The sequence below is a fragment of the Chroicocephalus ridibundus genome, chromosome 2 (assembly GCF_963924245.1).
Source record: "Chroicocephalus ridibundus chromosome 2, bChrRid1.1, whole genome shotgun sequence".
Classification (NCBI taxonomy): Eukaryota; Metazoa; Chordata; class Aves; order Charadriiformes; family Laridae; genus Chroicocephalus; species Chroicocephalus ridibundus.
In genome coordinates this window covers 98520585-98533229 of record NC_086285.1, presented here as the reverse complement: position 1 = coordinate 98533229, position 12645 = coordinate 98520585, and the positions used below count along the sequence as shown (strand labels likewise).

The following is a 12645-nucleotide window of genomic DNA, read 5'->3' as shown; positions in this document are numbered from 1 at the left end:
CCTAAACTCTGATTTCTCTGTTCTATTCTAAGTGGTTTAGTATGGGAGGTGCCTGACCTCCAGAGAAATGACAGTGCAGGGTGCTTTGGCAGCTGGGAGGATGAAGCTTGGCATGAAGATCATCAGCTCACTGCAGGTCAGTTAGTTCCTACAGCATTTTAGAAAGTGTTCTTGACCATGGGAAGGTCTCTGTACAGTGTCATTCCATGGGTTTAGTACACATGGCACAGGAAGCAGAGGGCAGAATATTCTAACTCAACTTCTTAAATGTGCTTTCCTTTCCCTACAATTATTTTATTAAATGGGGAGAAGCAGAGAAGAGGAGTAACCTCCATCCCAGACCACTTTTTTCTTCTTTTCCAACATAAAAATGTGTTTTAAACATGCATTTTTAAACATGAACATCTCTCATGTCAATGAATTTTGCATAATTACATAATGCAATGTGCCCAGTGCAAAAGGTTAGGACTTTAAACATTAATAGCTTTATTATTCTTGCAGTGGATTTCAAAGTATAAAAATTGCATCTCAACACAGAAGACAAATTAGCTTTTAATTTAAAATACAATGCAAATTCCTAGTGATCAGTGGATAAATTATATGTAGACCACTAACATTTTTAAACTTACATAATTTAAAAGCTATTCAGAGATTCCTTTAATGTGTTCAAAAATTGTGTTAGCCTTTATGATGACATTACTGTGAACTATAGAGAAATGCAGCGCAAAATGTTTTAAAGAAAATTCTGAAAAAAAACCCAAAAAACATATTTTTGCAATGGATATTTTTACATTACAAGAAAAAAAATGGACTAAAGCAGATAGATAGGACAATACCATGTACTGGCTGTACTAGACAATGATCCTGGCTTATGATAGGTAGAGAAGACCTCATATTGGATGATTAACCCACCTGCCATGCTGGGAATGAAGGTGTATGCTAGCATCTATCAGTAAAATCATGGTGTCCCTGCTTTCTTTCTGTCCTTCCCCTTCTAATTTGTCTCTGTAGTCAGAGATGGTCACACAACTTCAGGGAATCAATTTAGAAGCTATGTAATAAGGCATTTCTTACTGCGATGTATGCTAAGCTGTGTTATTTTACTTTGCAGTAAGCTTCATTGGCCGCTTTACTTCACTGTATTGGTTGCCTGAATATAGGTATTTAGTGACATTTCAGTGCCCTGCCTGACCTCCTGCTGCTGGTTTACTGGGATGTGGATCATCCTTGCAGCCTGGGTCTTATCTGCTAGCCTTGGGCAGACATCTCAGACATCATCTGAGGGATGTGAATTGAACCACCCTTCTCATGTCTCAGATGAAAGCAGAGCAGGCAGACTTTGCTTGAACTGCTCTAATTCCGTTGCTTGTAATCATTTAACAATCCCTTCAGCTTCTTTGAAATAATGGTGGGAGATGGTCTGCACAGGTCGTAAGCCTAAGTACTAAGAGTAGGAATGTATAGGTTCTTCCATGCTTGTCTCCAGTGTCAGTATTAGGAACAAACCAGCTCTGACTGCTTCATGGTCGCCTGCGACTCTCTGTCTAAGGAGGGTACACGGTTATTTTATTGTTGCAACTTTATTTATTGGGATCCTAGCAACATATGAAATACAGTAAGTTGAAAAGTGGAGAGGAAGCAGGGTACTTGACAGTGTACGGGGGACATCCATGAGAGGACAGGGACTCGCTGCTGGACACGTGTATGTGTGATTCTTGTTCCAATGGCAAATACCTAGAGGAAGGGCGGAAATGGGCTGAGGAGCTGTAGTCGTGTGCTGCATCTCTGAGTGCAGCATGGGATTACTTGCCATTATTTTGGACCTATCAGGGATAACTTGAATGGAAAGCGTTGATTATTTCCAAATACCTGCTACCTAGTTAGCTGGGCTTTCCCCACAATGCCTATCAGCATGCAAGAATTAGCTGAAGCACTGATTAGAGAGAGAATGTTTTGTTTTGCTCATAAAACATCTTGCCTTCAGTGAAGAGTAAGCAAATACTTAAGCTATTTCCTGAATACAATTGCTGTCCTGAAGTGGAACCAAAACAACTGAATGTTACAATTGGGAGCTATGAATCATTGTCTTTGTGCTCTTTTTCTATTTTCCTGCTCTTTTAGTTTATTCTGCTCTTTATATCTTGCAAATCCTGTAAAGATCTGTTGGATCCATGGGAGGATGTATTACCGATTAGTGAACTTCTGTTTTGGAAGGGAGATTTGTTAGCAGGAAATTCTTGCAGCTCTCAGATGATCACCAGCTGTTCCAAATTCACTTTGCAATCTAAATATACAGGATAACCAAAAAATACTGGCCTCTCCAAAGAATAATTTCCAGCAAGGACAAAAGTCTGTTCTTTAGCTGATACTGCAGTTTTTGGGTTATGATTCCTCTCCTAAAACACAGGGCAAAGGTTCACATCATTTAGGTGCTGACAGTTTGAGGTGCTTGGATAATGTGGTTTCAGATGACACTGTCAGACCTACAGTTTCAATATTTGACTGATTTTTTGCATCCACGCTCACTTAAAAAACTTCCAAAGAATATTATAAATCAAGTAGGTTGATAAAGTACATTTCTTTAAAAGTTTTCCATTCATTTTCTGTATTAATACAGTTAATAGCACTATGGCCAAATTATTTAGAGTTCAGCTTTAATGCTTTAAATTTTCAACTCCAAAGTGCCTGTCCTCGGCTTTCTCTAGTCAGGCCGTCGGTGTCAAGCTACTGCTGCAGGCTCCTATAAAACCTGGAAAAGTTTATAAGAATGGGATGTTGTGGATTCTGTGTGGTTTTGGATAGAGAACATGCCAAACAAAAATATGATTTTTAATTAATCTAACCGGTGCTTCCAGCCATGCTTTACTTCAGATCATCAGGTTGTCCCTGACATCTTTTTCTCACTACTTTCTGCGAAAGTATTTTGCCAGTTAATTCATGTGAGCTGCGCTAAGCTTCTCTACAAGAACTCAACAAAGTTCAGCTGTAGTTAACTTTTCTCCATATTCAACTGTGACTAGAAAGCATATACAAGCTGAAGCAATATGTTTAAATGCCCAGCTTTATGTTAAAAGAATGGTATTAATATTTTAACATTCTGAAGGAGAAAGCAGTTATTAATATCACCCAAAGGCATTACTAAAATTGCTCTCTTTTTAGATTTCAAGATTACCATCTGTGTAGCATCAGTAACAGATGTTCTTTTCACCAGAAAAATTTACATGAAAGCAAGGACAATATGCTTGTATAGGCTAATGGATGTAAAGCGTGTTATAGAAGTAATGGAAGAACAGATAGCAAAGAAGACAATGTGTTTTGTTATAAGGGGATCTGGAGAAACTATTACTCTCCTAGCTAAACCAGAAGCCTCAGTGGTGGAGGTTTTCTCAAATAAATAGTGTCATTGATAAAGTGAGTCCAGTTTTATGAAAAACAAGGTTTTTCAGAATTTTGAATTTCACATTTTTCTTGCTTTTTGTGTGTTTGTTTTTGCCATAATTCATACAATTCCCATGAAATGTCCATGCTTTTAAAATTAAAAGAAAATTGTTGGGGGGAGATGTCCTAAAAATGGATGAGTATAAAACTGAAAACGGTTTTCAGTGTTTCAGAGATTGTTTACTCTGTTCTTATAGCTCTGTTAAATCAAAATGTATGATAGTATGTAACAAATTATAGTAACTCCATTTTGTTTTGTCAGCTTTGTGCAGTGGTATCTTTATCTTTGATTTGCAATTAAGGTTTCTATTTTTAAAGGCTGTCATTGGCTTGCACAAATTTTCCTGATTTCAAAGAATTTCATTAACGGTTTCTTTTCCCTCTCTTTTCTTTTCAGCATTAATCTATTAATGCCGCTAGCATTTTCTAAATCTTTGTATCCCCTCCTGTTGCTTTCCCAGGTTACAGAATGGCCAGTAGGAAACCAGGGTTTGCTGTATGACCGAAACTGGATGGTTGTAAACCAGAACGGAGTCTGCATGACTCAGAAGCAGGAGCCAAGGTTGTGTCTTGTAAATCCCTCAATTGATCTGGAGCAAAAAATTATGGTCATTCAGGCAGAAGGTTAGTAAACAGTATCCATTTCTCCCCTTCATTATTGGCGTCAAACTTCTAGGCAGAGACACCTGCATGCACCCACCAAACTTCGGAATGCTGCGCATGCTTGCTGACTTCAGGGACGAATTCTGCTACCAGCTGTGGGCAAAGAAAGCCCAGGCTGTGACATACAGCCCTGGGTACCTTCCTGCCTTCTTGTTGGGAGGGGCAGAGTGTAGACAGTGTTGCCTTATGTGCAGTCATAAGGTGGATGCTCCAGGAAGGAATAATGAACTGACAGATGTGGAAATTTACTGACTAGTGCATCTTTCCACATCATGAAGCCTGCAGGGACTGTTATTGCTGCAAAGGTAATGTAATAGGAGTCTAACATCAAACATCCCGGCCAAAGACTTTCCCATCTTATAGCTCTCCTCCTCCTTCCAGCTGTGGGACTAGAGGGGTAACTCTTCAGTGGAAATTAGCAAGCATTAAAACAAGGACCAGACATTATTTAGCTCAGTTAAATACTTGCACTAGCAGGCAAGTATTTCATGATGTTTGTGCTGCTTTGGATTCATCAAAACCCTTTTTACTTTCGGCTGAGGGGAAAAAAAAAGGAAAAAAATTTACGGAAAGGTCTTTGCTACTTGGGGGTGCAAATTATTTATTTTGCTAACAGTGCTTTTAGCACTGAATGCTGTAACAGGTTTGCATTCCACAAAAGTCATTATTAATGCCGAGTTTGTATGTGGCTGAATGGTATTCATCATTTCCCTGGGGTCTGACATTTACTCAGCCTGTATGTCTTAAACATTAATAATATATGTGCCCGCATTTTCAGCAGCTAGAGTAAAACGAGGGATCTATATTCAGATTTTTCACCCTTTACTAGAAATCCTTGTGAGTGGATCTGTAGCTACAGTCTCCTTTCTGTTAGTCCATTGCAGTTGTTGTCCTCTTCAGCTGTCTGAGCACCCTCCATAAAATTAAGTCTCACCAGTTGATGTATTTTGTCTGGAATAAGTTTGTCAAATGTACATTTGGGTAATTCCACTAGTCTTGTGCAATTTTTTGTGTGTGTTTCAGATTCCAAACACAATCTGGTCTCTTCTTAGGGATTCCAGACTGGCTCATTGGCACAAACACTGCTATTTTCCATTCTCACCTCTATAACTTTTCTTTGAAAAAGTATTGTTAATTCACTTCAGTTCCATTTGGAGCACCTTACAGCTGAAATTTTTGTAGTACAGTTGCATAGACAGCCTTCTCTCACAATATTTAAATTACCAAGTGCTTCAGAACTAATCATTTCTAGTAATTCAGTTCCTTTCCATCATCTCTCTTCCTTTCTGCTTGCAGATACAGTGTGATAGCAAGGTACCTCTTGCTTGCAGATCCAGTGTGAAGTCTTGTTCAAACCGTCTCCATTTATCCATTTTCAGAGGTTCAGCCCTGTTGAGCCTTTTGATTGCTTCATTCCACTCTTCTGAGTATGTTCTTCATTTTTTTCCTTGCTACTACCACGTTGCTCAGACAAGTGCATATCCATTAGTATGTTTGCCTGTCAATAATACCTTCACTGACCTTCAGAGAGTCAGGAATAAGTTTTCTCAGACAAAAATGACAGTCAAGGCCCTCATTTCTCACTGAGATTTAGAATCTCGTGCCAGAGTTAGTGCCAGGGTGAAATTCACCTTTAAATCCTACGTTTTACTTTTTGTTATTTTTGGAGTTTTCACTGTAATTCACCTCACTTCCCATGAAAGCAAGAACTATTTCCACCCAAAATGGTTGACCAAGTGTATGGATCACTTTTCTACCCAAAAGCGATTGATCAGATCTTTAGTGTGCTCTAACAGAATCATAGTTGGCATTTATTTGTAGCCTGCTTTGGTACAGCCAGTATGTAACAGTAGAGTAATGTTATTATTTGTATAATGACTCTAGATACCAATAATCTTCGCCCATAAGGTGGTCTGGACCCTCTTTTTATAATAGTCCTGCTATTTTTCACTCCCATAGTGTACTTGGAACCGTGATATTTTTTTAATGCCAGAGAGTGAGATAATGGCTCTCATTTGCTTGGGGAGGCTATTCCAGAGGTTACTGCTCATAAGGTAGCACAGTGGTGGGAATACAAACCAGCAGGGTAAGACTGAGCGGATAAATCTGCAGGAAGTTGTTCCAATATTTATTCTGTTTTCTTCCCTCTTACCTGCAGTCTAAATGCATGATTTGTTTATTTGTATTAATTTTTAATTTTTTTCTTTTATCCCTTCACATACGTGGGTCATTGTTATATCTCCCACAAGAATAATTTAATGGCAGAGAAATTTAATTTAATTTGTTGACTCTTTCCTTGAAAATCCCATATTAATCACTGTTGGTTTTGTCACCACTCTCTCCAGCCTGTCCGTAGCTTGCTGCTAATGTAGGACCTGAAGCTGAACGCCACTTGTGTAGCTGGAGCAGCGATCAGTGCGGTGAGGAGCAGTAGCCCTCTGATGAGGCAGGCTGGTTGTTGCGCAGCTCAGAGCCTTCACTGGCCTGCGTCGGTGGCTAATGGTATTTCAGATTCGTAGCACCTTGCCTGCTGACTACAGCCACCTCCAGGTCTCTTCCAGCTTTGTTGGTTTGTGGGTTTCTCTCTCCCACTAGATGCCTCCCACCCGAACTGCCTTTCCTCAGCTACATGCATCTTTCCAAGATGACGAGTTGTGTTTCCTCCAACTCCCTCTGTCCTCACCCTGCCCTCACAGTCCCCGTGCAGTTTCTCTGTTCTTCACAGTGTGATGGGGACACATCTGGTGGTGAGGAGTGGGTGAGGGAGGTGCCGGCGGTGAAAAAAAAAGAGACAATACCTTTGAGCTGCACATGTACTGAATCCCCCCGCTCCAGTGAACATGAAAAAACCCAGCGGCTCCCAGCTGACCGGGTGATAACTGCAGTAAAGTTAGCTGTTCCTCCTGCTCCTCTGCAAGGAGGCAGTAACCACTCTGCTTTCTCTACCAGTTTCTCTGCTGTCATCTGCGCTTTCCTCATAGTGAGAGGAGGCTGTGGCGATGATGGCCATATAGACCACCCTTTGCTGTCTGGAGGCGTCTCTCGCCAATAGAGAGAGCCTAAGGCAACTGTGCTGCTGGATTAGGTGCCTCCGGTAAGTGCCTAAAGCTAAGTGGGGCGAATCCCTCATAGCTCAAGTATACGGCATTCTTACAGAACATTTTGCTGTTACACTATTAGATTATGGTGAAGACTTTATCTGTGCCACTTTTAAAACATAATGAGCCTGTTCTCTCTCCCCCTCCAGGCACGTGCTTTCCTCTCCCTTTAGAACTTTTCATTAGTGGAAAATTTGCTTATGGCTATTTTATTTCAATATGGTTTAATATTCTCTGTCTTCTCTGTCCAACAAAATAAAATTGTCAGCATGATTTAGTGTGACAGTAACTACTTTAATACCTTTTGCTGAATCCTCTGTGTGCTGAGACACTGCTTCATGTTCTTTCTTTAACCCCTGCACATTGGGTGTCTCCATAGCCTGCCTAACAACCAGCCTTGGATGGGCAGATCCGCTGTCTGACTGACGCGGCTGTGCAATCCTGCCACCACTGTGGGTAGTAAAGACATCAGACTGGGACTCTAGGCATGGCCAAATCTGCATGAAGGTGTAGGATCTTTTCCTGGCATGCCTGCAAGATTAGTTGGCTTGCGTGGCAGCTGGGGAGCTCCAGGTATTCCCCTCATCCCTGAGGAAGAGGGTGAGAGCAGAGGGAGAGGAAGGGCTTGTGCTTGGTCTCTCACTGGCTGTACTTTACTTCGGTAGAGGGAGAGAGACACTAATTTTGAGAAACTGCATTTCTGATTTTTTTCACAATAATTTTCTTAGGCTATATGGTTGTTAACAGGCATCTCCTATTCTTTTTGACGTGAAGAGTATAACTAATCCTTGCTATCACAGGACCCACTTTGAGAAAATCGGTGTAACTTCAAATAAGCCCCTGCGGAGAAAGACAACTTCTTATATCTTGACTGAAGCAGTTAATGGTTAGGCTCCCAGCAACTTAAAGGTGGGCAGGAGCAAGTGCCTTTATTTCTAGAAGCCGTATTACTTGAGTGGGAATCAGGGGAAATCATACTGCCCTGCTCCATCAAATATATGGGGGCACAGATTACGCTGGGCTTGTTCCTGAACAACATAAAAGTAAGCCAAACAGAATTTAGCTGAGACTGTATTTCTGTAGAAAACTAATTTCTCTCTTTCCATTTTAGCTAACAATCAGCATTACTTTGGCAAGTTGGACATTAGTTTACCACTGCACAGAGGGAGAAATTTTGAGTGTTGTGAAGGCCCTTTAAAATATTGGAGTAGAAAGATGCTAGCAAAACTGAGCAACTAATTACACTTTATGGAGTTTATTGTGCCTTCAAATAGTCATGTGTTACTGCCAGTAAAAATAATGGGAATTAAGTGCATACACTGATGAAAGAATATACATGAATAGTTTATATTTCAGTCTATTGAAATAACAGACCTCTAATTTTACTCATTGACTGAAAATAGGAGCTATAAAGACAAGAACAATTTTTTTTATATTAATACTGTGAGCACATCTGTGAATTTTATTATCAAGCAAATGACCATGGAGAATGACAGCTTTTACATTTTAGTAAATGTCAATATTCTGCTTTATTTTTTTGCCTTAAGATAGAATAAAATTGTAATTAACGATGTTTAACTGACCTAAACATCACTGTAAAATGTATACTGTTCCATAAAAATGTGATACACTTACTGGTGTATAAAAGCAGGGCTTTTTAAAGCCCTGAGACTCTATTTTAAGAAATTTAGTGGGTATGCCTTGCTTAGAAAGTATTTTTAAAAGATATAATAGCTAAGGATGCATACAGGACGAAATCTTTCAAACTCTTTTTTTGCAGAAGAAATGATGCTAATGTATGATTTTTTGAAAGTACAAGAGCATGAGTTCCAGTTTATAAGATGATAACATTGGTTTCTTTTTCAGGTTGTTGCAAGCAGGTTCAATGCATTTATTACTTATGTATTTTATTTCCCTAAGTGAACCTAGCTTCTGCTCCTCTGTCTTCGCTTCTGAAGTATGCTAACATCATTAGCTAAAAAAGGAGTAGATGTCTTTTTGTATTGACAACTTGCATGGAACAGAGCTGATAGTTGCAGTATAATGAATCTGTACTACATTTCATTATTCTTCAGAAGAGAATAAAACAATTTGATTTCAGCATATCACAGAGCTGGTAGAGCTTCATTCCTATTTGTACTCCAGTAATATAAACAGGAAGCAATGAGTGAAATTGAAGCATGCTGATATAAAGCTGGGGTACAGGAGATCAGTCTTTGCTGGTTTATGTTGCGGTATAATGGAAAAGAGTTGGATTCATTGCAGCCATGCAGTAAAACATTTTGTTCATTGTTTCAGATTATTGCTTTCAATTAACAGAAAGGAAAATAGTACAGCTTTTCTGTTAGTTCTACTAAGCCACAGTAGCCTTTCCATCTCTGTGGCTCATTCTGTTCAAGATAAGAAAACTATGGAAGAAACTGTTAGCATAGATCATTACCAGGGATTCCTCATCTGGTTTAAACTTCAAGATGGATAGGTGGGAATACTTCTCTCATTAGTGTTTTCCATACATTTTATCTTTAAATTATTGTAGCTTTATGACACCACATTGTATTTCTTTCCTTGAACAGCCTGTGCTTATGTTTTCCCTCCTCCCACCCCTGCCACCTCCATCTTTCAACTTTCTGATCACTCCATCCCACCACTCCAAAAAACCCAACCAAACAGTGATCAACCTTATCTCCTGATTTGCTGGAGAGGGCACAACAGTGATAAACTCATCCTTTCAACAGAAACTGTGACTGAGGCAGTAATTCTGTGCCAGTTTTGTTGCCCAAGATATAGAGAGAATGAAGTTACTGAAAGCTGAAATTGTATATTCCTTAATGTGGTTTGGGTACCAAGGTCATCTGCAGCCTTTGCTCTTTGCATTATCATTTGGAGCCACCTGCAGGCAGAGAATATAATTCTAGCAAAAAGAAAGAGGATTTTTGTTACGTGCTATTTATGAGGCTGCTATGATTGTGAACAGGTGTAAAAATAAGAACTTTTTTCATAACCCTATGTTTCTGCATAAATTTAAAAAAAAAATATGATTTGCTCTCTGCCCATCTAGGCATGGACCCAATATCTGTATCACTAGAAGAAAATACTGGTAACGAGGCTGTGATCTGTGAGAGTAAAGTCTGTTCCCACAGGTGAGTGAGAGCAGGGAGGAACTGAAGGTGAAAATCACTGCAGTGATTGGATGATTGGATGAACACACAGGGGCAGAAGTCCTTAAAAAAAGGGGGGAGGGTGGAAAGCAATGAATGACTTAGTGGACCAGGAGAAGACAGATTTAGATAGATAGGTAATTTTGGCATGCCCAGCATATCTAGTTGAAAACACTAAAAGATAATAAAATTTGAAAAGGGGGGGAAGGACAGTACAAGAGACTGTAATGACCTGACACCCGCTTGAATAAGGGAGCTCTCTGTTTTGCTTGCTGCAAGGATGAGAAAAAGGAAAGGTGTCCCCAGTTACTTCCAAATGCCAACTGGAGGCGGCCTCAGCAGGACTCTAGAATTCAGTGTCTTCATTTAACAGTAATGATGCTGGCAACTTTGCCCCTTTCATGCTGTGTGGATTCAAAATCGCTAGAACCCGCTGAGGTTATAAACAGCTTTCCATATTTACAACCCTTTTTAATTTTGTTTTGACCATCCATGTTGATCACTGTCCCCTTAACAATCTTGGGAAGATTGCAGGTGAGTATGTGAAATAACAGTAACTCTAATCAAGAGACATACCACTTCAGTGAAATATAACATTATGCATAAATTAATTTCCTATCAGTGAACTTAAGTGTTTATCCATCATATTTTCTAAGTACTTCCCAGTCTCATTAAGTTTTCTGAGAGGCAGTAGATCAAGTGCCTTCCTAAAGTACATTTGCGTTAGCTACTACATTTCTTTTCACCGATTCTCTTGATAAGTCCAACTAAAAGAGCCACTTACAGATTTATGTCTTCTTTTAACCAAGGTATACTAATTCTTTGTAACCTGCTACATTTGCTTCTCTGAGGGTAACACATAAACCGACCAGCAAAGACCTGACTATTTTCCCCATTGGGCCATGCAGGAAATTATCTTCTCCTTCTTTTCTACTAGCTAGTCAGATGATAAAGAGGATCCTTTTCTCAGAAGTGTATTTTCCTTAGGTAGTGGTATTCACCCAAGAGTCATTTGTTTTAGCCATCTGTCCCACTTCCCCTCATGTTGACTCATCCTTAGCCTCCCCATGGTTAGCCCATCTCTTACAGGCTGCAAAATAGCCTAGGTTATCTTTCTCTCTGTGTGCATATAATTGGCTACCATACTATTTATTGTAGTTTGTCTTTCATGTCAGTGACTGTGTCATTTTTAATGTATGAAATAGGAAATTTTCATGGAAAACTGCTTAGAGTTCTGAGGAGGAAGAAAAGGATGGAATGACAAAGAAAGGGGAGATGCAAGACAAATTGCACGGAGTGGACTGTGATTAGCAAATAAACAAGGCAGGAAGTAAGGCAGAATGAGAGGAACATCAATGAGGCTCCCAAACTGCTCAGAGAACCAACAGCGCTGATGGCAGATTCCTGTGTTTCCGGAGAGGAGCCTCCAGGGCCAAAAAATGGAAATAGGAACAAAACAGTGCTTTGCAGTAGGACAGGAGGTGATTTGTGGTGTGGGGTCTTTTCTGCAAAATCCCTGCAGTGAGCAGTGGGACCAAAAGTCTTTGTTAAAAGGCTTTTATTCAAAAGAAACTCCTTCAAAAGAAGGTATTTTCCACTTATTAATTCTGCTCTCTGACACTGTGATTTCATCCGGTTCTGTTGTCTCAGGTGCTTACTCTGAATTTACACTGAGATAGCTGAGAAAAGCACTCGATGTAGAATCTGCTAGCAGTCACGTGAGGAAATTTAATTTCACAGCAGCCACAAAAGTTTAATGAGCCCAAATTTCCCTTGTGAAGGAATTCATCAGTGTTAGCCTTCATGTTAGCAAGGTTGTCCATCAGCATGTGCTGCTGACATCGGAGGGACATGGCTTTCTAGTATAATACCTAACAGTGGGCAGATCCAAGTAGAAGCTAGTGGTGTTAAGGTTATTGATGTTGTAGAAGACCCTAAATGCTCAAGGTTAGTGCTGTACTGAAGTAGGCAGGGACACAGACCCCTCTTTGACAGGCCACAATATCAACGAGATCAAAGGAAGTGGTAGAAGCAGATAAAAGTGTAGTTAAAAACAAGGTGAACTGAGCCTGGTGTGCGTAACTGTATGTATTATATCCCTTGGGATCAATATTCAGACTTCAGCTGCCCTTGTTTCTTGTTCTATAAATTACCTAGCTAGAGGGACCAGCTGTAACGCACCGAAGCTAAATGACATAATAAGAAGATAAGTGGGGAACTCAAGGCAAACAGCAAGTAAAATCTGAGAGAACTAGGCCCTCCTTTATAAATTGCCTGACATGTGCCAA

General features: G+C 39.9%; 1 protein-coding gene across 1 annotated transcript in view; it reads left to right on the top strand.

Annotated features, from left to right (window-relative positions):
* MOCOS (molybdenum cofactor sulfurase) overlaps nt 1–12645 on the top strand; it is a 224782-nt gene that overhangs the window by 191030 nt on the left and 21107 nt on the right. The window contains exons 9-10 of the mRNA XM_063326280.1: nt 3900–4062; nt 10258–10339. Coding sequence (XP_063182350.1) covers nt 3900–4062; nt 10258–10339 — 245 coding nt within the window. The remainder of the gene's footprint in view (nt 1–3899; nt 4063–10257; nt 10340–12645) is intronic.